This window comes from Mauremys mutica, chromosome 1 (genome assembly GCF_020497125.1).
Source record: "Mauremys mutica isolate MM-2020 ecotype Southern chromosome 1, ASM2049712v1, whole genome shotgun sequence".
Lineage (NCBI taxonomy): Eukaryota > Metazoa > Chordata > Testudines > Geoemydidae > Mauremys > Mauremys mutica.
In genome coordinates, this window is record NC_059072.1 from 284,966,862 (window position 1) to 284,991,284 (window position 24,423).

A 24,423-nucleotide genomic window follows, 5' to 3' on the forward strand; every position below is an offset into this window, starting at 1 on the left:
ACATTTTAAGGGTACCTTCCCTACAGAGTTAGCCCAAGTGATCAGCAGCCAGAATTGAGCACCTGAATTAGCCTGGCCAGATGTGAGCAGTTATACTACAAAGTCCTACCTGAGACCTCACCATTTCTGCCCTGCCCTGTGCTTGTCTGGAGGCATCTCCCATGGCTCTTTGTGCTGAGATGCTGGATAATTCTTTCCCAGTCACTTGTATCAATACTAGGAAAATGTGTCTATCGGGGGAATTGGGGGGAAACACTGGAGGACCATCAGCACTCAAGTTTTTTATTCTGTATTCTCACTTCTCAAGTTAAAGTGGAGGCCACACTCTAACCTATATCCCCAGTCGGGTCAGCTAGCCTGGGCTGAAAGCGCTTCCAAACCCAGGTTAAGAGGGTTTGTGTGGGGGGGCAGTAGGGGAGTTTGGGCTAAAAGCTAGGTAAATCTGCAGTGAAGATATTCCCCAAAAGATAAGTCAAAACCACTAGACAAGGCATGGCTCAATAGTCAAGGAAAGGGAAAATGAAGAAAGATTTTTGGTGAGAAGGAGAATGCGAGGGTTCTTAGAAGGGGGCTTTAAGGAAGAGTTTGTATCAGAAATTCAGTGGCTGCCTCAGTTTATTATAGTCAGTGATGCTTGTAGTTAAGGTTGCTTAAACATAAAAAAAAAAGTTGCTCCAAAACAGTCAGTGTAAGAAACTAAAACTTGTAAGTCTTTTCTGCCAGGGGGAAAGGAATATGCAACCAATATAAGCAAACACACAAAGAAAGGTCATCCTAAATAAACAACATAATACCAATACAGTATTAAGTTCACTAGCCCAGTGGTTGTCAAGCAGGGGTATGCATACCCCTGGATGTACGCAGAGGTCTTCCAGGGGGTACATCAACTCATCTAGATATTTGCCTACTTTTATAACAGGCTATGTAAAAAGCACTAGCAAGTCAGTACCAACTAAAATGTCATACAATGACTTGTCTATACTGCTGTATGTACTATACCAGGGGTCGGCAACCTCTGGCACGCGGCTCGCCAGGCCAAGAACCCTGGCAGGCCAGGCCAGTTTGTTTACCTTCCGTGTCGGCAGGTTCGGCGGACTGCGGTTCCCATTGGCCGCAGTTCGCAGTCCCAGGCCAGTGGGGGTGGTGGGAAGCGCCGCAGGCCGAGGGATGTGTTGGCTGCAGCTTCCCGCCACCCGCATTGGCCTGGAATGGTGAACCACAGCCAGTGGGAGCTGCGGTCCACTGAACCTGCCGACGTGGCAGGTAAACAATCTGGCCCAGCCCACCAGGGTGCTTACCCTGGCAAGCCGCATGCCAGAGGTTGCCGACACCTGTACTATACACTGAAATTTAAGTACAATATTTATATTACAATTGATTTTATTATATGGTAAAACTGAAAAATTGCTTACTCTCTCATTAGTAGTGTCCTGTGACACTTCTGAATTTTCATGCCTGATTTTGTAAGCAAGTAGTTTTCAAATGAGGTGAAACTTAGGGGTAGTCAAGATAAATTCGACTCCTGAAAGGGGTACAGTAGTCAGGAAAGGTTGTGAACCACTGCACTAGCCATCTCTGAACCAAAGCTATGCCCATTTCTCCTGAGGGTTCTGGGATTTTTATTCTATTCCTCTGATTCTCATTTGTTAAACTGCTGCACCATATGTGCCTCAGCTCACTCCTTTTCCCATAACTTTTACCTTAGTACTTAGAAGTAAAGTGTGTCAACAATTTCACAGCAGAGAGAGAGGTGGTTATCCTGTCCAGGCCTGCCCAGTGGGTTTTTGTTCCATGCTGCAACCTTAAAAGGAGCTGAAAGGAGTTAGGTGCCCAACAATTCAATTTGAATTGAGTACCAAACTCTTAGGCCCCTTTGAAAAATCAGTGTCTTGGGATCCCTTTGAACTCAATCCTCAAGAGATTCACCAAAAACATATAAGCCCATAACCGTGGGTACAGAGTGAGCCAGAGCAGCTCTGGGCATGATAGGATTAAAAAAAAAAAAAAAGATAGGCTTTTCCTTCTTAACTGCAGCTGTTTGTGTATCTTTTTTCCCTAATGGTTGGTGGGTGGGTATTGGGAATTTCTAGTTGTGCTCGCACCTCTAGAAATGCCTTGGCCAGCAGGAAAACAGGACAGATTGTCATGAGAGTGTTTGGGAGGTGTGATCTGTGAAAACAGAGCTTGTCCACAGGGGTGGCTCTAGACATTTCGCCGCCCCAAGCACAGTGGCATGCCGCGGGGGGCGCTCTGTCCATCGCCGGTCCCGCGGCTTCGGTGGACCTCTCACAGGCGTGCCTGCGGAGGGTCCGCTGGTCCCACAGCTCCACCGAAGCCGCGGGACCAGCGGACCCTCCGCAGGCACGCCTGCAGGAGGTCCACCGAAGCCGCGGGACCAGAGGACCCTCCGCAGGCATGCTGCCAAAAGCTGGCTGCCTGCCGCCCTCCCGGGGACCAGCAGAGCACCCCCCGCAGCTTGCCGCCCCAAGCACGCGCTTGGCGTGCTGGGGCCTGGAGCTGCCCCTGCTTGTCAAAGGATGACTGACCTAGATGAAACTGCAAAGTTTTCCTCCACAGACAAGAACAGAGAAGCAATATGAACTTGGACCTCAAAAGGGTCTTGACTCCAAGACCCTTCTCACCACCACCACTAGCAAAAGTGTAGGCTTTCCCAAAAAGTTGAGCATTTAGAGTATTGTTCTCTGCCCTCTTCTTCCCCACCCCAGAAACTCCTTGCCACAGCACATAATTACACTAACTGGAAAATCTAGTTAAACAAGGCAAAGTGTCCAGCTGAGCACTCTTCTGTGTGAGGAAGAGCAAACTTGGAGAAAGTCAGGAGAGAAGGGACAATATCTACATGTGCCAAATTATTCTGCAGTTTTATTAGTGAGTGTGCCTCTTGTATGTGAGCCAGACAAAAGCCCTCTAAACATGGACTGATGTTAAAAAAAGCAAAAAACAATAATCAGAGGAAAATGCAAGGCCTCTTATCTGAAGATGTTTTATGCTAAGTTTCTCCTTGCAACCTGGACGATGAGTTTCTCTCACAGAGACTGAACTGGAGAGGCATAGCAATCTCTGCCCTGCCTCCCAATTAATAGCCCCCATCAACAAAATGGAAGAGCTATGACTGGTATACTCTAATCACTAGAAATAGCTTTCTGCTCTGCCTGAAACACATGGCCAAAAGAGCTGCAGGATATGTTAACCATAGCATTCTAGCCTCTGCTTTGGCCATGCATTCACCAAATGCAGAGAGGCATCTTGATCAGCAGCAGGGGCAGTGTGCTGCACTCCCACATTACCAACAAGATTTCTGGTGAAGGGCAGGCAGGCTCAGAAAGGGGACTGGACAAGAAATGTCAAAGGCAGGGCTGAATTCCAATCTCTCCCATACCTCATCCAGCTCCAGAGGCCTTTCTTTCCACCCACACGCTGGGTTATCCATACCCTTGTCCTGTGTTTGATTCAATCTTCGCTCAATGCACTCCCTCAATACAAAGCTTCAAAACTGAAACTTAATAAACATAAGTTTTGTTTTGCCTCAGAGCACACAGGGGAAAGGAGGAGTACAGTACAGTCATTCCCCTTGAACTGTGCTGAATACACTGCTGTCAGCTTCCACACAGTGAAGCTTGCTAACTAGCACTGGTTGAAAAAAAATGATGATTTTTTCCGCAAAAAATACTGAATAACATTCTTTTCCAACATCTGCAGAATGAAAGAGCTTGCCCTTTTGTTTCTTGAGTTAAGAACACAGAAGTTAGGCAGGACGTTTACATCAAGTCAAAATTGTGAAAATACACAAAAATAAAGTTACACACAAGTCTGATGCTATTTTTTAATTCAGTGCTGATTTTTAAGCACTTTGGGGTATTTCTTACCTTAGCTGGTAACTTAGAATGGAGTTACACCAGGGAATAACTGAGGCTCATTTCCAATCATTTCAACAATTGGCAGCCCCTTACTGAACTCACTATTTTAACCCATCCCTTAATTGTGCATCTGAAATTTTTGACAGCTGAGCCCCCTTCAGGAAGCCTAAATTGCACCCACCTTCCACCCTGAAATGTGGTGTTAAAGGCCTACTCTTGCATCTGCCACATCCTCCCCCCTGCAAGCTAGTTCTCTGCATTCACCCCACCTGGACATGCCCCACACTCAGGGGCGGCTCTACAAATTCTGCCGCCCCAAGCAGGGCAGCGCTTGACCACTCGCGCTGCCGGGCGCCGGTCCCGCGTCTTCGCGGGACCTCCCGCAGACGTGCCGCTGGTCCCGCGCCTACGGTGGAGTTTCTGCAGTCATGCCTGCGGGAGGTCCACACGAGCCGCGGGACCAGCGCACCCGCCGCAGTCATGCCTGCGGGAGGTCCGGTCGTCCCGCGGCTCCGTTGGACCTCCCGCAGGCATGACTGCGGAAGGTCCGCCGGACCTGCCTGCCGCCCTCCTGTTAAAATGCCGCCCCACGCGCACGCTTGGCGCGCTGGGGTCTGGAGCCAGCCCTGCCCACACCTTGGGAAACTCTGCCATAATCGTTACATTAAGGGTTTGAACCCTTCCCTCAATCCTTCACCCAAGTTTCCTCCTCCCGAAACAACATCAATGGAATCTCCCTAGAAAGCTGCAGTTCAGGCCTTTCAAACCTTTGTGAGGCAAGAAATACTAACATAACTGCTTTGGTGTTTAGAGAGCATGGCCCCTTTAAATCTTTTTCCTGAGGGGGGAAGTGGTGATTGTTCCAGAAGGAGAAAGTGCTGGGAGGGGTGCACAGAGAGGGAGAGGGGAGAGCAAGAAGGGGTGTGTGGCTGCAGCAAGCAGACCCTCACAGAGCAAAGCAGAACAAAAACGTGCCTGGAGCCTGGGAGGGACAGAGCAGCTGATCAGGGACACCCCAGGACAGGAGCCAGGAGGAACACTGTGCCAGGGAGGAATCGCCTGATGAGGACACACTGGAGCTGGACCTAGCATCATTCTCCCCCAGAGCTGCATGGGGTTGGGAGTACTGAGACTTGTGACTTTGCATTGGGAATAAAGAGGGAGGCTGTTAGCTAGCTGAGTGGGGAGGTGGTCTCTCTCTCTGTGTGGCTTTGCAGAGAGCAGCAGAAGAGGGCACCGGAGCGGGTTGGAGGGGGGAGAGTTTCCTGGCGCCAAAGACAACTAGGAGCACCCAAGACTCACTGCAGTTTGGAACTTTGCCCAGGACTCCTGAATTCTGTGTGCAGACACATTGCTCTGTGTCTGCCCTTTCAGATTGTGCTACCACTGGGCCTGGGGGGCCTTGAGTTGAATGAAACCCTGTTTTACTGCTCCCCCGATATTTTCCAGTTTTTCTCCTTTCATCCCTCTGTGAATAACTATTTTCCCTTCCTACATTCCTTGTAGTTTTCCAGGGCAGGTGGGTGGGTGGGTGTGTGTGTGTTCACTCTGAGTGGAAGGGACTTTCACTGCTGCGAGCAGACTCATCTTGGCCACGACCGCACTAAAGTTACTGTGTTGAATTATCCTTTATCTTACTCTGTAACAAAGATAACATTTATTGTAAGCATATTTAATACCACATAGACATTTGTGGCCAGTGAGGGTACATCTACACTGCAAAACACTCCACAGCAGCAAGTCTCAGAGCCTGGGCCCACTGCCTCAGGCTCATGCTGTGGGGCTAAAAATAACAGTGTAGACACACCCATTCAGGCTGGAGCTTGGGCTCTGAGACCCCCCCATCCCTCATCAGTTTCAGATCCTGACCTCCAGCCAGAGCTGGAATGTCTACACTGCTATTTTTAGCCCTGTAGACAGAGACAGTTGACCCTGAGCATTGAGACTCTCAGCCATGGGATTTTTATTTGCAGTGTAGACGTTCCCTGAATGCCCAACTTTCATTTCACTGGTTAATCATTCAAGCATACCATGTATTGTCTCATTTATCTTTCCATCATGATTATCCCTGAACTGTGTGGGGCACACCCAAATTCTCTAAGCAGCAATATAATGAAACTAGACATGAAAACTATAGCTTGTTTTCAACTGACTAAAAAAAACCCTTGGAAATAAAAGTGATCCCACTAAATAACTAATCCCACCTATTTTTTTTTAAAGTAGAATATAGCTAAAACATTACAATAGCAACTGACTGATGTCCATTCAGAAAAGAATTTGGTACATAAAAATACGCACATCAATTTCCTGTTTCTACAGGCAGAACACAACAGCATATATTTCAGGTGAAATTTAGAACGTTATTTTGGCCTTCACTATTTATGTTACCATATTCAATAAGTTTCTTTTCAAAATAATCTTAAAGCTACTGATCATAAAATCCTGCTGCACAGTCAAGCACATGCCTTCAGACCTTCATTAAAGCATCCTATTGAAAAATTTCTGTGCAACTATTTAGTACAGTTATCACCAGCCCTCTCTTTAACCACAGTTAAGCATGTCAGCTTCATACCATATTTGCATTGCAGATCAGGCAAGCTCTATCAGAGCAAAAACAAACCTGTGAAGGAATTCTGTGAGAAAGGCAAAGGGAAAATGAGCATTCAAGCCACTAGGTTTTTTTCTCCAAAGGAAAATGATTCCCAGATGGCCACAATCTTGAAAAAAATAACTGCATTTCTATCAGTAAAGCCATGAGTGAGACCAATGTGAACTGCCTGAGATGAAGATTGCATGAAGTATTTTGGAAATATAGTTCTAGAGTTTGAGTATGACAGGGTGCAACTGATGCTGTGGCAGTCTGAGACTAGAAGATCTTCAGCGGTAGGGTGTTAGCCTGATATTTTGGTTAAAGTCCCAGCACCACTACATACTCCCCACATGATCTTGGGCAAGTCACTTAGTCTCTCTATGCCTCAGTTACCCATCTGTAAAATGAGGATAATAGTACTTCCCTACCTCACAGGGGTATGATGAAGATAAATATGTTAAAAGATTGTGAGGCACTCTGATACTACAGTAATGGGGGCCATATTAGATATAAAAAAGATACAGCATACTCCAATAGGCAATATAAAGTGGAGGAAGAGTCCTTAGAAGAGTAAGAGGCACTATGAAGACATTTTCAAAACACAACAGGAAAGACTGATTGGTAACTTTCTAATACTTTGAGTGCTTCCAAGCAATGGAAGTCCCATTATTCTGAAAGTTTCAAAGTAGACTGGACAATGCACAAGTAAATATTGCAAGGAGTAATCCACAACTGGCGGGATAGAGAGTTGATTACCAGTAGCTCTTTTCCATCTTTAATGTCTACATTTTTTATTTCACTGACCTGTCATGAACCCCTATAGTAGCAAGTGACTATGTTCAATATAGTCTCCTTCCTTTGGATAAACACGACTGGTTCTCTGTGTGAATTTCACATGCATAGATAAGTGTTAGGATTTAGGGTGTTAGTACAATAAAGTGCATACACAAAAGTTTGTTTACCAGTGGAGATCAGCAAAAAGCCCAATTTAAAAAAAAATCAGGCCTGTACTGATTAACAGTGCAGTACATTTGTAATTATGATCTAATCCCATATTTAAAAAAGGGTTTTTCAATAAAGTGTTTCTAGGTTAAAAAATAAGCAGGATTTATCAGAGATTCTTAATATAATTTTAGCCAGCTGCATTGTGCCTATATTCACCCCATGTTATGGCTAATCTTGCTTTATGATGCTAACTTTTCCCCCTCAAACTCTTTGTTAAGCTCTTCACTGGCAATGGTAACAACTTGGTGTGTGTGCGCGCAGGGTCAGGGAGAGCTATATTCCTAAAAACAATGTGACATTCCACTTTTTGTGCTAGCAAACAAAAAAATATGCCTGCAAACCTTGAGTTCTTAGAACTGATCTAAAATAATAAGAGATACCAGATTAAATGTGTTAGCTATTAAATATTTCAGTGATGATTCAAGCCAGAAGTTAAGCCACCACAAAAATGAAATCAATTCCATGGTTTTCTGGTTTGGATTATTGGCTGCTTCCAATGCCATTTAGTCAGTCAAGCTACTAACAGAGTAACTGTACTGTCTTCCACAAGGATAATTTTGGTTTGACTCAAGTTCTTTCTTAGATTTTTTGATGGGAAAAGAGTTCTGCACAAAATTTTTTATGTGAGTAAAACCCAAAGCCTTTCTAGGATGAAAGCCACTAATGCACCATGCATTTATCTCATACGGAAACAGATATATTGGCTTTCCATAGTTTTCAAAAGTACACGTTAAGCTATCCCAACTTTATGGCATCTTAACCAATTAATTACGTAGCTCCTTCTCCTCCTCTAGAGACTTAAGGGCTACATACTTTGCCCAAAAAACTGCTGAGATTTTTTACAATTCTATGTTTTTTAAGATATAGAAAGTAACTGCAGACATTCTGCATTCCACTTGCAAGAAAAAACATAAGAACGGCCATACTGTGCCAGACCATTGGTCCATCTACCCAGTATCCTATCTTCAGACAGCGGTCGGGGCCAGGTGCTTCAGAGGAAATGAACAGAACAGGGCAATTTATTGAGTGATCCATCCCATCGTCATGTCCAAGCTTCTGGCACACAAAGGCTAAGAGATACCCAGACCATGGGGTTGCATCCAATGTTCCCTCTAATTTTTTCCATCCATATGCAAAATAAATTTTGTTATGTGCAGATATGCACCACAAGTAGAAACAAAAAACCTAGATATAATTTATATTTTAAGAAGTTACCATAAGGATAATTACTCCAGCCAGGACAGGTTAGGCATTTTAGAACTCACTACTCAAATATTTAAATTTAAAGTGTAAGAGAAATAATTATGAAATGCATAGATCAGTCAAAACACAAAAATAACACACTTTGAAAGAATAATATTACAGAGAATATATGTGCATTGCAAGAAGTACCAAGCAACAACAACAATACAAGTATGTGTTGGAAGGTGAGCATGAAAGAGTGTGTGTGTGAGAGAGAGTGTGAGAGAGAGACACACACACACACGAGCTAGCTGCTGGGGACGTCTCAGAAACATTGCACTGTCTCTTTAAAAAAGGCCCTCAGTCACTCATCCTTCATCGCAGGAGCACTGAGTCCTGAATCACACTGTATCCCCTCTCCCCTGCTCTGCGGAGATGGGGGGGAAGCGGGAGGGGGACACCCTGATCACCCCCCACCCCACAGACAGGAGGGTCCTGGGAGCAGCTATAGGACAGAGCAATGTGTGGGGAGGGGCACCTGAATACACGCTGCTGGCTGTGTGCGCTCTGCTAATCAGTTGGGCGGCATTTGAATCTCTCCTGAGTGGCCGTGCAAGCACACAGCTTACAGGGAACACAGGTTGCATCCCTGATAATCTTGGCTAATAGCCACTGATGGAACTATGTGCCATGAATTTATCTAGTTCTTTTTTTGAATCTACTTATACTTTTGGCCTTCACAGCATCCCCTGGCAAAGTTCCATAGGTGGAGCAAGAAGGCCTGGCAGGCCAGGTGAACTGCTCTCAGCTCCCTGACACGGATATGGAGGACTAGATCATCCCACAATCATCGGCCCTGGGTGCTCAGCTCGCCCAGGTGGGCTCCCCAGCCCAGGTCTGAAGCATCAGAGATCAGAGTTACTGACGGGCACACAAAGGGGACTCCCAGCAACACCAATCACCAATTCAGGAATGACAGGATGTGATCTGGCATCCTGACCGCACAGTGTAGATAGTGTCTGTTGGGGGTGTAGACAGACACCAGCCACACTTGCAGAGGCCAGTGGTGGAGCTGGACGTAACTGACCACATAGGTACAGGGGGCCATGTGGGCCAACAATCGCAAGCAGGTGTAAGCCGTGGTGAGGGAGCAATTCCTCACATGGGAGATCAGGTCTGACATGGCCTGAAAACATGCCTCCAGGATGAAGGCTCTGGCCCACGTGGAGTCAAGAACCGCCCCTATAAATTCTGTGTGTTGAACCGGCCTTAAAGTAGATTTTTTTTCTCGTTTATAAAGAGGCCCAGGTCATGGCAGGTGGAACACACCAGATCGAGGCTTCTCTGTACTTGGTTCCAAGACCTGCCCATGATGAGCCAGTCATCAGTGTCTGAGGTAGGTGGCCACCGGCGGCATACATTTTATAAAAACCCTTAGAGCCAATGAGAGCCTAAAGGGGAGTGCTGTAAATTGGAAATGGGGTTCGCCCACTATAAAACAGAGGAAATGTCTGTGACTTTGCAATATAGAGATGTGGAAATAGGTGTCCTTCAAGTCGAAGGTGGCGTACCAGTCTCCTGGATCCAGGGAGGGGATGATGGAGGCCAGGAAGACCATGCGAAACTTCAACTTTTTGAGAGATATGTTGAGGCATCACAAGTCCAGAATGGGTCTGTGGCCCCCTTTTGCTTTTGGGATTAGGAAGTAGCGGGAGTAGAACCTCTTTCCCCTTGTGTCCCAAGGGACCTCATCCACCGCCACCATGTGCAGGAGCTTCTTGACCTCCTGAATGAGGACTTGCTCATGAGAAGGGTCCTTGAAGAGGGACCGGGGGAGGGAGGAGGGGAGGCTGAAAATTGTAGGGTGTAACCATGAGACACTATGTCTAGGACCCAACGGTCTGAGGTGACTTGGGACCAGGCCAAATGGAAGGGACAAAGATGGTTGAGAAAAGAGTGCAATGGATCCTGGAAGGTGACTGGGGCGTTGCTCTCGACCACACCATCAAAATGAGAGCTCCTGGCCCCTGGAATGTTTTGCGGATCGGGCTGCATGGGTGAGCGGGAGGAAGGAGGATGATGGTGGCTGAAACCAGCATCTTTGTCCCTTTTTCTTGCAGATCCCTGTCGAGACTGCCAAGGCCTAGGCGGTGGCCAGAACTGCTTCATCATAGGCTCCAGTATATGCATTCCCAGCGAGCGAAGGGTGGCCCTGGTGTCCTTCAGCCCATGCAGCCTCACATCCGTGTAGTCTGAAAAAAGACCGTTCCCATCAAATGGGAGGTCTTGGATGAAGGTCTACATTTCCTTGGAGAGACCTGCAGTCTGAAGCCAGGAGCTGCGCCTCATCACCACCGCCAACATGACCACCCTGACTGCAGAGTCCACCACATCCCATGCCATCTGGAGGGAGCATCTGGCAACCGCAGTACCCTACTCCACCAGGGTGCCAAATTCTTGGGCCAAACCATGTGGAAAGGACTCCTTGAACTTATGGAGGGAGTCTCATAAGTTAAAATTGTAACAGCCAAAGAGGGCCTCATGGTTCGCCACCAGAACTGCAAACTGGCCGTCGAATAAATCACTCCCCAAACAGATCCAACCATTTGGCCTCTATTCTTGGGGGGTCAAACTGGTATGCCCCTGCTTGTCTCTTTCATTGGCCACAAAGACCACCAGTGAGCCTGGGGGAGGGTGGGTATAGAGGTTCTCAAACCCCTTGGCTGGGACAAAGTACTTCTTTTCAGCCCATTTTGAGGTGGGAGTAATGGAGGAAGGAGTTTGCCAGAGACCCTTGGCAACCTTAAGGACACTGTTGTGCACCAGTAGTGAGACATGGGTTGGAGTGGAGGCTGATAAAACATTAAACAAGATGTATGTCTGTTCAGTCATTTCTTCCACCTCCAGGCCCAAGTTCTCGGTCACCCGACGCAGCAGGGCCTGATGTTCCTTGAAATCGTTCAGCGGGCTTACCCTTGAGAGTCCCGCAACCGCCTCATCTGGGGATGAGGACAATGATTGTTCCAGGACATCTTCCCCTGCGGGGGAGGGTGGCTTAGGGGTAGGCGCTGTTCCTTTTGCTTTGACCACCAGGCACGCCTTGTGCACCGAGCCCAGTGCCTTCGGTGATGTCAGCCGCTGCTCCAAGGTGGCAGCCGATGAATGGTGAAAAGGAGCCATTGGCATAACCGGCATTCCTCATGCGCCTCAATAAGGCCACTGGCCATGCTGCCAAGTCAGCGCTGTTGAAGCAGCCTCGGGTGCCTATTCACGCCAGTGCAGACTAGGCAAGGGGTCACTGGAGGAATCCCTTTCTGATGACCACGGTGGAACTGTCAATGACTGGGTCTGCCTGCTGACTGTTGTCACTAGGGACCAGTGCCCAGAGCGAGGTGATCAGTGCCAGTATCAAGGGGACTCGTGTGTGTGCGTGTGGGGGAGGGGGGGGACCAGAGACACAACAGGGAGCACTCTCAATATGCAGGCGATTAGGACCTGCGTCTAGAGGACAATCTGCAGAAAGATGAGCGGCGTCGGTAGTATGGACTCTGGCGTTTTGCTCTAGGTGATCTGCATCAAGATGGCGGTGATGGTCACCGGTGCCACGTTTACTGAGGACGAGTCCCAGAGTGTCTGGGCTGCAACTCTGGTGACCTGCGGTGCGGAGGTGGAGAGCGCTGCTTTGTCTCAGGGGATTGGCAGCCCTCCACTGCCCCCTAAGAGATCTTAGTGGCTGGCTTGGAGAGCCTTTGCCAATTCCTGGGGCACATGCTATATCGATGCTGTGGGTGGAGGCCTGTACTCTGTTGGCACTGGGGGAGCCTGTGAAGGCGTTGGTGCTGCCAGGGTTTTTGGTCCCAAGGCACTCCTGGGAGACGGTGGTGGACCTTTCACCAGGCTAAGGGCCCCAGCTGGCGAGGAGCGAGCATGTGGCTCCGGAGTGGCCGGGCAGCCCGAAGTGAGTCCTTTGCCCGGTGGCCTATGACACTTTTGCTCGGTGCCGGGGACCCATGCTTTTTAGTCTTCTTTTGAGCACCAAGGGATGGGGAACGGTGCCAAAATACAATACAAATAATAGACAGACCTATTTGCATAGCACAACAGACATTGCAGAACAGTAGCTATTGTACACCAGTTCTAAGAGGAAAATGGTTATACACTGTAACATAAAACACAAAGTACAGGACAAGGTTACTTTAAAATCAGAGAGAAATCTTACACCGAAGACACTGGAAATGATTTTATTACTTACCAAACCAGCTATTGGAGTAGATAGACGATTGATCTTCTTAATGATGCCAGGTTTGATCTTGTTAATCAAACTAAAAATAAATGATAACATTAACCATGATGCTATTATGTAATAACGTTAACATTTTACCCTAGGCATACCAAAAAAATCAAATGTTTGTGAAAAATTGTTTCTACATATTTCTCATTTAAATTTGAACCTACTAAAACAGGATATAAAAAAAAGTTGATACTCAGCCTTTCCAAATATAAAAATCAATCAATCACAAACATACTCAAGAGGCAAGACGGCTGAAAATGGCAGAGAGAAGGCACAAAATAAATAAGAAATGTATAGGTAAGGGAAAGAAATGGTTTCAGGTTCTTGCCACAAAAGTGGAGATTTTCATCAGAATCTAAGCTCTTTTGTTAAAAAAAATTCTTCTGGTTGAGAAGATACCAGTATTTTAATTTTCAGGCTGAAAAATATTTAGTTTGCTCTGCAAACACTATAAACACCACCAACAGATTAACAGGAAAAAAATTAATGTTTGTAAAATAGTTATTTGTACACAAATGGTTAGTCTCTTATAATCAGCACAAAGGAAAAAAGGGTTATCACTAAAAAAAGTGCATCGACATTTCTTTAAGATGTGGTCAAAACTCAATGTTAAATACTTCAAAGCTTACATTTGTCTAGAGGACACACCCAATGGAAGTCTGTAAGGCTCCGTTTTAATACATTGTGTCATTCACAATACAAAATAGGCTTCAAGAACCTGATTTACAAAATCAAAAGCATGTAACTAGCATACTTTTAAGCATGCATGTGCAAGTCAGGTATTCATGCTTACATAGTCAAGCAATTGAGCCAATTGCTCCCTCGGAGAATAATTAAGTAATATTTTTAGCATAAAAAATGTCATGCAATTGTACTTTATTTAGGATAAAAGTTAAACAAATTATTACAATAGCAAAACATATTCCTTTTTTTAAGGGTTGGAATAACTAGTGCTGGGTGGGGGGGGGGAATGGTTCTCTGGTTTATTCAATATAATTCATTAGTCCTACAGACCGTAAGGGGGTCTCATCCTGCTGCTGCATTCATGTGGACAGATCACTGCATCTGCACAGAGCACCAGTGATGTCCATACTAGGGTGACCAGACAGTAAATGTAAAAATCAGGAAAGGAGGTTGGGCGGGGGGGGGAGGAGGGGGGAGAATAGGAGCCTATATAAGAAAAAAGACCCAAAAATCAGCACTGTCCCTATAAAATCGGAACTTCTGGTCACCCTAGTCCAGGGACCTCAAACTCAAATCATGACGACAGCCACGTGAGGACTAGTACGTCGGCCCAAGGTCCGCATCAATAACACCTTTTCATATAAAGATATAAAAGCCCCCCTGCCCCCACTCCACCCTTCAATGAAGCCCTGCCCCAGCCTGCCTCCTCCCACCCTCTCCCTGACCCTATTCCAACCCCTTCCCCAAATCCCCACTCATCCCCACTCTTCTCCACCTCCTCCCCTGAGCGCACGGCTCCCCGCTCCTCTCCTTCCCTCCTGGAAAGCGCTAAGCGCCACCAAACAGCTGGAGGTAGGCAGAGGAGTGGGGGGTGAGGGGAGCTTGGCAGCCACAGGAAATAACTCCACCAGCCACATGTGGCCCACAGGCCACGTTTTTGAGACCCCTGCCCTAGTCCATACAGTTCTGTGGGATGCACATAAAGATGCAGTTGCAGAATCAAGATCTTAAAACTACCTGCTCTGCACAGATTACTTGCCCCTGCAGTATAGATTTCATAGAAACCTATTAAATTCCAGTAATGAGATGGGAAAGGTAGGAAGAAAGATACTTTCCCTTCCAGCAAATCAGGTGGAATTTTAAGGCTCCAGGACTATGGGTATTAATATCTTAACATTTTCAGTAAGTAGTCACTAAAAATAAGAATATTTGAAGATTTACAGTAAAAGAAACCTGTTGGGTGGGTTTTCAAAGTATTATTTAGCTTCTGAATACAACATTTTCATTTGTCTATGTTTTTGGTGCAGGTGGTTTAGAACATGGGATGGTCTACAAGTAGTATGACTTAAATGGAGTTACCTTTCTGGACTGCCCACAGAAAATTCAACGTATTACAATGAGAATTCAGTCTCCTTTACCTCAACAATTGCAGCAGAGCCACTCTGAAACAGCTTACTAGTCTAGTATTTAGTTTACCGTTAGAATTTTTGCCCCCCATTATACCACAGTGGAAATACTGTGGTTGGAAAATTTTGCCCATTTTATTCATAAAACCACCTTTCCTTCTACCTCTGAATATATTAAAATGAGATAATTTTAAAGCTATCTATAAAACTTAAATGCAGACTGGAACACGTTAGTGCAATGTAACTACATTTTCAGAAAGCATTTTTTAAAAAAGAACGTTATATGCTAAATCAACCTGCTCAGCAGAATTAATTTTGAGATATATTTTACTGCATACGGCTATTAATGAGAGTTAAATTAAGCCGATTAGCTTCAGAAGAGAGCTCCCATATGCCAAGTGCAAGTTATTCTTCCATTCTTTTGCCAAACATATGACAACAATGATCACACTTCACCTTTAAGTGGGTGGTGGGACATTGTTTGGCTTGCAGGGGGAGAGGGAATAGCTCTTTATAGGCTGAGTGAACAAGGCTCAGAAGCTGCTGCAAAAGGGGGAGTGGGTCACAGTAGTGATGCTGACTCATCCCCAGGGACCAGAATCAGAGACTTTAAGGTCAGACGGGACAATTATGATCATCTAGTTTGACCTCCTGCAGAACGCAGGCCACAAAATCTGACCCACCCACTCCTCTATCAAACCTATATCTGAGCCATTGAAGTCCTCAAATGGTTTAAAGACTTCAAGGTGCAGAAAATCTTTCAGCAAGTGACCCGTGCCCCACAAAGGACTGGGGAGTTCAAAAGGGTCAAGCCCAGTGGGAGAAGCCCCTTTTCCCCAGACCAGGTGGAGTAGCACCCACCCTCCCGGCCCTTAAGGTGGCAAAAATTACCAGGTTTGGTGAGGACCTGCTGTGGGCATTACACTACCTCAGGGATCAGCAATCTTTGGCATGCGGCTCGCCAGGGTAAGCACCCTGGTGGGCCAGGCTGGTTTGTTTAGCTGCCGCGTCTGCAGGTTTGGCCAATCGCGGCTCCTACTGGCCACGGTTCGCCGTCCCAGGCCACTGGGGGCTGTGGGAAGCAGCGGGTATTGAATGAACTTGGAGTTACCTGCACTGTACAATTTTATCTGCCGGGTAGTCCCAGACGTCTAATAATAAAGTTGTGACCAGATTAAAACCATATCAAGCATTTCCTAACCTTCTTTTGGTATATCTGGATAATGAAGCTAGCAGAGGTTTTTTAAAAAAAAAAAATACCCATTCAGAGTTCTAACCCTGAAAGAAACATTTTAGCTTTATTTTTAAAACTCATACCTAGTTTTTGAATCCACACTTCTCTCCCACTATATTTACAAGACTCCATCTAACTATTCAGTTTGTTTTTTAAAACAAACTTTTCCAATTCATGATAATTTTGAACTAATTGGTTGCTACTGCAATGTAAGAAGTACATTTTAAAAAGATATAAACCAAGTATTTTATTGCATCAGCACTTAGAATCCAAGAATATCAAGCCTGGAAGGAAGCTCAGGAGGTCATCTAGTCCAACCCCCTGCTCAGAGCAGGACCAATTCCCAACTAAATCATCCCAGCCAGAACTTTGTCAAGCCTGACCTTAAAAACCTTTAAGGAAGGAGATTCCACCACCTCCCTAGGTAACCCATTCCAGTGCTTCACCACCAACCTAGTGAAAAAGTTTTTCCTAATATCCAACCTAAACCTCCCCCACTGCAACTTGAGACCATTACTCCTTGTTCTGTCATCAGGTACCACAGAGAACAGTCTAGATCCATCCTCTTTGGAACCCCCTTTCAGGTAGTTGAAAACAGCTATCAAATCCCCCCATATTCTTCTCTTCTGCAGACTAAACAATCCCAGTTCCCTCAGCTTCTCCTCATAAGTCATGTGCTCCAGCCCCCTAATCTTTTTTGTTGCCCTCTGCTGGACTCTTTCCAGTTTTTCCACATCCTTCTTTGTAGTGTGGGGCCCAAAACTGGACACAGTACTCCAAATGAGGCCTCACCAATGCCGAATAGAGGGGAATGATCATGTTGCTTGATCTGCTGGCAATGCTCCTACTTATACAGCCCAAAATGCCACTAGCTTTCTTGGCAACAAGGGCACACTGTTGACTGATATCCAGCTTCTTGTCCACCGTAACCCCTAGGTCCTTTTCTGCAGAACTGCTGCCTAGCCACTCGGTCCCTAGTCCATAGCAGTGCATGGGATTCTTCTGTCCTAAATGCAGGACTCTGCACTTGTCCTTGTTGAACCTCATCAGTTTTATTTTGGCCCAATACTCTAATTTGTCTAGGTCCCTCTGTATCCTATCCCTACCCTCCAGCGTATCTACCACTCCTCCCAGCTTAGTGTCATCTGCAAACTTGCTGAGAGTGCAGTCCATACCATCCTCCAGATCATTAATGAAGATATTGAACAAAACCGGCCCCAGGACCGACCCTGGGGGCACTTCGCTTGAAACCGGCTGCGAACTACACATGGAGCCATTGATCACTACCCGTTGAGCCTGACGATCTAGCCAGCTTTCTATCCACCTTATAGTCCATTCATCCAGCCCATACTTCCTTAACTTGCTGGCAAGAATACTGTGGGAGACCATATCAAAAGGTTCGGTAAAGTCAAGGAATGACATGTCCACTGCTTTCCCCTCATCCACAGAGCCAGTTATCTCATCATAGAAGGCAATTAGGTTAGTCAGGCATGACTTGCCCTTGGTGAACCCATGCTGATTGCTCCTGATCACTTTCCTCTCCTCAAAGTGCTTCAAAATTGATTCTTTGAGGACCTGCTCCATGATTTTTCCCACTTGTTCTATTCCAGGTGTTCTCAACCTTTTTCTTTCTGAGCCCCTCACCAACGTTAAAAAAAAGTCCACAGCTCACCTTTGCTACAACTGTTTTTCTGCATATAAAAGCCAGGACCAGTGTTGGGGGTGGGGGGAGAGCAATCAGGACAATTGCCTGGGGTCTCACACCACAGGGGTCCCCATGAAGCTAAGTTGCTCAGGCTTCGGCTTCAGGGCCAGGTGGCAGGGCTCATGGCCCTGAGCTTCAGCTCCGCACAGTGGGGCTTCGGCTTTTTTCCCTGAGCCCCAGCAAGACTATCTTGCTTGGCAGATCCCCTGAAACCTGCTTGCAGCCCCCCCCCCAGGGGGGCCTGGACCCCTGGTTAAGAACCACTGTTCTACTCAACATCTGATTGAAGCAGCATGAGGACATGACAAGTTCTCCATCTCTATTGCGGTTTTAACTTTTAAGAAATCATAATTCGTTGTTCACTTTGCTGCTCAACTCCCATATCCTGCAGGGGAAGATGGAGGAAGCAGCCAGAAAAATAGGATGGGAAGGAGAAGTGAGTGGAAGAAATCAAAAACAATCGATCAATAAATAGAATGTAGAGAGAAGACAACAAATAAAGACAAATGAGAGAAATACGGAACAAGTTGCACCATTTCTGCACTTTTCATAATCACTGTTTATGGTATGTACAGACAGAAACTGAAAGGCTTGTAAATAAATATTTTTGCAGCCCATGTAAACTAGTATTCCCCCACGCTAACTCATCTAAAAATAATTTGGAGACACAGACAAAGTGCTATTTTTTTTATAAAAATATTCTACTAGGAATTCCTCTGCTCCCACCTAGATATTTCCCGGTGTTGTTAGTATTCTGATGACTTTTACTCCTGCCCTGTCCTAAAATCTTAGCGGATTAATGCCGCTTGCAGTCTTGGGATCCTGCACAGATGGAGTTTAAAAAAAAAAAAGAAGAAAGAATTCAGGGACAGGATGAAAGTTCTATTACCCTGACTCACTGGCAAGGCAAGTCCTGTTAGCTCCCTGCCAGTAACTTGTGAGTGGTTGGCATGTTTCTAGAGGAAACTGGGGACAGTGAGCAATCATAGAAATAACTGCATCATCAGGTTGACTAAGTCAACAATGGAGTGAGTGAAGAAAGAAGGAAAAATTATACCACATCTTCTGTGTAAATGGTTCATTTGAATCCAAACTATTCATTTTGATTTAGAGTGTTTTAACATTTTTAAAAATTTTCAAAAATAAATGTGAAGAGAATTTTGAAACAAAAACTCAAAAATATCAAAACGTTTAGACTTTCTTGGAATTCTGGTGGTAGGGTTTTTGGTTGGTTTTCTTAAATACGAACAATTTGGCACGAACAAGGATTCACAAACTATTTTGGTGTTTCTGAATCAGCATTTTTTGCTGAAAAAAATTTGAATGAAAAATTTCACCCAGCTAAAAGGTAATAATAAAGGTAATAATTGGAGATATACCAATCTCCTAGAACTGGAAGGGACCTTGAAAGGTCATTGAGTCCAGCCCCCTGTCTTCACTAGCAGGACCAATTTTTTTGCCCCGGATCCCTAAGTGGCCTCCTCAAGGATTGAACTCACAACCCTGGGTTTAGCAGACCAATGCTCAAACCACTGAGCTATCCCTCCCCCCTAACAAGTACCACTTGGAGAATATTACTTTTTCCCCCCCATCATCTTCCATCTTCAATAGTGTTGTCTGAGACTGACAAGTAGTATATTTAATCTAATTTGCTTTGACAGATATTGTTTGCAGCCAAGGAAACATCAGTTGAACAAGATATTTAAGAGAGAGAAAACTGGCCAATTTTATCTTAATTAGTGAATAGGTGATATATTTAAGCTGTGCAGTTTTTACATTTATAGTGTACATTTTCCATACTTACTCACACAACAGGACTCCGTTTTCTAAAGCGGCTCGAAAATCTTTGGTTCCAAAACTTTTCCCGGTGACTGCCTATAAAGAAAATAACAGTATTAATTTGTCTTTTAAAAATAAATTACAGCCGGGCTAGCAACAGACTGATAAGTAGTATTACGAGACTCAGGACTTCACACAGTCAGAAAGAATTCTTTGGAAGTAATATCAATAAAAACAAAAAACAGTCAAAGGAATGCAAGTTTGTTCTTTATGCCTCGTAAGAAGAGCTTACATTTAACTATATCAGTAAATCCATCTCCTTCAGCATGAACCAATCATCAACTACACACTGGGAATAGCTACCATTATTTTCTAATGTAAATGATTACTGTGAAGTGTGCAAAGCATGGTAAATTTGAAACAGAAGAACTGAACAAAAGTTCCATGTTTCCCAGATATTTTCACAGTTTGCATACACACACTTCTCTAAAACTATGATACATAGTACAGTGCGGAACTTTCTAGAGAGAAGATTTTTTAGCTATATTTGTAAAGAGAAGTTAAGGCTTGCAAACAACTTTTGACTTATTCTATCCAGCATTTACTCAATATATCCAAACTGATACCTATTTCTAGGGTGAGTAATGAATCTTTACTGATGTGACATTTTTTTAAAAAAAATTAAAGGTGGGGAAACGGAAGGTAAGTAAACTAAAGGGGAAATGGAAATTATACATATACACATTTATTGTTGCAGGATCAGGTCCTTAAAAGCTTGCATATATATACACATATACACACACACGCAAGCTTTTAAGGACCTGATCCTGAAACAATAAATGTGCACAACATGTAAGTAAAAAAGAACAGGAGTACTTGTGGCACCTTGGAGACTAACAAATGTATTTGAACATAAGCTTTCGTGGGCTACAGCCCACTTCTTTGGATGCATAGAATGGAACATATATTGAGGAGATATATATACACACATATATGATGCTCTCTGTATATCTCCTCAATATATGTTCCATTCTATGCATCCAAAGAAGTGGGCTGTAGCCCACGAAAGCTTATGTTCAAATACATTTGTTAGTCTCTAAGGTGCCACAAGTACTCCTGTTCTTTTTGCAGATACAGACTAACACGGCTGCTACTCTGAAACATGTAAGTAGTTCCACTATCTTCAAATCATTATTCCTACATAACCAAATGAATTTACATTAAAAAAAAACTCAGAAGAGTTAAGTTTTAAAATTATTTTTAAACTCTGTTATGTAATTTTTATTTCCAAAATGGTTATTGAGACCAAAAAAACAGATCATCAAATATAATAATGAGTACATTATGAAGCTCTTCCTGTTTGTTTGGTAGGGTGTCATGTGTTATTCCAGAATTTCACAACAAATAATCAGGCAGGAAGACAGATAGAGAGTGTTCATTTCTAGATAAGAAACTTCAAAATTCAGAAAACAATCTTGTAACAAAAATAGTGAAACTGGTTCTTCTAGATAATGTGTGTCGTCATTTTCCTGTTAAAAATGGTTTGAGTGAGTACTTGTGTTTGAGACTCATATCGACTTATAGTTGATCAGTTAGTGACATCATTTTAAGAGATATTAAAGTTTACCCATTAACACATCTGAAAGCAAGTTCAAATAGTAGCACCCACCCTGCCCTCTCCCCAAACATTCTCAGGCATTTGGGATACACTTAACCTTATTTTAGTATCTTGTTCTCTTTCAACCTGTTTTACGTTCAATGAGGAACATAATGTTTTCTTCTTATATTGAAGCAGCAAAGAATCCTGTGGCACCTTATAGACTAACAGACGTTTTGCAGCATGAGCTTTCATGGGTGAATACCCACTTCTTCGGATGCATCCGAAGAAGTGGGTATTCACCCACGAAAGCTCATGCTGCAAAACGTCTGTTAGTCTATAAGGTGCCACAGGATTCTTTGCTGCTTCTACAGAACCAGACTAACACGGCTACCCCTCTGATACTCTTCTTATATTGATTGCATTACTTACATTAAAGTTAAAGATTTAAATATAGACAGTTTATAGAAGAGTTTATATTCCATAAATTAAACTAGGCCCCAGATCCTGCAAACACTAAATTCTAGAAGAGTGGAAATCGTATTTGCAGGACTGGGGTCTAGAGTTGTAGTTCTGATTCAAACTCAAAAATGACAGGAGGCACTTATCTAGTTAATTACTGAGTAAAATACCTAGGGGCCAAATTTTATCCTCACTTGGTCTGCTACTCCTATGATGTACATCCTTAAGGTCAAGGCAGAATTTGGATTTAAATATGGACAGTTTATTCATAAAGCCACAATTGGAACTGTAAATGTGATATTTCTTCTAGTCAACAGCAAAGTGGCTACATTTGGTGTGTCACTAAGCTGCAATGGCTTATTTACCTATAACCCACAAACCAAGCACATCCAAATGTTGAAATTCCAAGCAAATTTTAAACTTCGTAATTGAAAATCTCATCTGCAATTAGGGTGACCATGTGTCCGGTTTTCAAAAAGGGACCCTAGCATCTCCGGTCAGCACCGCCGACCAGGATGTTAAAGGTCTGACTGGCGGTGCTGAGGGTCTAAAGCAGGCTAGCCCCTACCTGTCCTGGTTGTCACCATGCTGCACCCCGGAAGCAGCCAGCAAGTCCAGGTCTTAGGCAGGGGGGCCACGGTGCTCCACGTGCTGCCCCCACTCCGAGCACCGACACTGGCACCGCACTTAAATGCCTGCAGGCAAAAGCAGCGTGTGGAGCCCCATAGCCCCCCTGCCTAGGACCTGGACCTGCTGGCTACTTCCAGGGCACATGCAGCATGGTGCCAGGACAGGCAGGCAGCCTGCGTTAGCCGCCCCCCCCCCCCCCCCGCTGCACTGCTGACCAGGAGCCACTTGAGGTAAGCCTATGCCCCAACCCTGATCCCCAACACTCTACCTGAGTCCTGAGCCCCTCCAAATCCAGAGCCCCCTCCTGCACCCCAAACCCCTCATCCCCAGCCCCACCCCCAGCCATAGCCCTCACCCCTCCTGCACCTCAACCCCCTGCCCCAGCCCAGTGCAAGTGAGTGAGAGTGGGGGAGAGCGAGCCACTGAGGAAGGGGGAAATGTAGTGAGCAGGGGCAGTGCCTGGGGAAGGAGCGGGGCTAGGGTGTTCGGTTTTGCGTGACTAGAAAGTTGGCAATCCTATCTGCAGTAATCAAGAAATACATTGGTCATGGAGACAGCTACTGTCTAACTCATTGAGATAGTCCCTCCAGAACATAGAATTGGCTCTACTGGCACAATGTGGGGAATCTTAGCTTGTCATTGCCTATGCTGAGCCTGTTCTCTAAATAAAGAAAAAACTTCATTCTCCATAGCTGTCAATGGAGCACCTTTCATAATCACCAAGTTCACTGAAACACGACAGCAGTTGGAAAGGACCCACCACTTCCTAACAAAAATGAGTCTGATCTCACTGTGAGGAGTTGGCAGATGTTTGCATTAGACTTCTGGACTTGTTAAAATTACACATCTAAAATTAAAAGACTGTTTGCACTGGACACATTTTAGCCTTTTAAATTATTCTTCGTACAGCCCCTGAGGCATCTGCATTAATGGAGAGAGAGAGAGAGAGAGAGAGAGACTGTCAAACTGATATATTTTAAGAATTTTTTAAATTAGATACATTTACTAAGAGATTTTGAATCCTAATAAAGAATAGTGTTGAAAACAAGTTGTTACTAAATCTTATGAACTCAGGTCAAGCTGCTTATGCTAATTTTAACATCCCTTATGCTAAAACACTTCAAACTACTATAAGGCCATCCTGGGCCTTAGGCTTATTGCCAAGACTTCCTTAACATTAATATCCAAACTATGTTTCAGCTATATAGGTTTCATTAATAAATTATTTAAAAAGCAATTTCTCAAACACACACTATATGAAATAGGCTTGTTTCACAGTCTCTCCAGGATTATATCCTGTGTCACAGGTCAATAGACTGCATATATGGAAAAAACCAAACTAAGTGGCTACCTTTGGTGTGTCTATTACTAGGGTGACAGTTTAATTTAAAAAAATCAGAAACATGAACAGCTTTCTGATAAGGACTGTCCTCTTGAAAGTGTGCATAAAACTTTCAAAATGGTTTCCTATACATACATGATAAATATGCATCTTACATGAAATATAAGGAAACAGCAAATGAGTCACTTTGTTCACATTAAAATCCTATTCTTAGGCTGCTATATAAAATATAATGGGAAGAGATTCAGAAGTTTGCTTTCCTCCACTGCAATGTCATGAAACACGGTTACAGTTTGGGAAACTTTGAAGTACTCAGAAACTTGCAGCCAAAACTGGCCTTAAAAATGGGATTAAAACAAACACTCAAGGAGGGAAAAAGTTTAACTGTAATTGTTAAGTCTCTCACTATTATTTATTATTCAAATCCAACTAACTATAGATAACCAGTGGGTGCAATGAACAGACTGAAGGAGAACGAAACATATCAGTTGCTTAATCGTTGTCAAGTTTTTGTATTTGCGGGCATCCTAGCCGGTTATTTTTATGCTACACACCACTGGCTGCAACATGTAGCTACTAGGGCTGTTGATTAATAGTAGTTAACTCATGCGATTAACTAAAAAAAACAAAACAAAACA

The 24,423-nt window shown here is 44.4% G+C and overlaps 1 protein-coding gene across 1 annotated transcript in view; it reads right to left on the reverse strand.

Moving 5' to 3' along the window:
* LMO7 (LIM domain 7) overlaps positions 1-24,423 on the reverse strand; it is a 188,383-nt gene that overhangs the window by 114,997 nt on the left and 48,963 nt on the right. Inside the window, exons 3-4 of the mRNA XM_045011401.1 lie at positions 19,780-19,850; positions 12,908-12,977 (exon numbers count right to left, since the gene is read on the reverse strand). Coding sequence (XP_044867336.1) covers positions 12,908-12,977; positions 19,780-19,850 — 141 coding nt within the window. The remainder of the gene's footprint in view (positions 1-12,907; positions 12,978-19,779; positions 19,851-24,423) is intronic.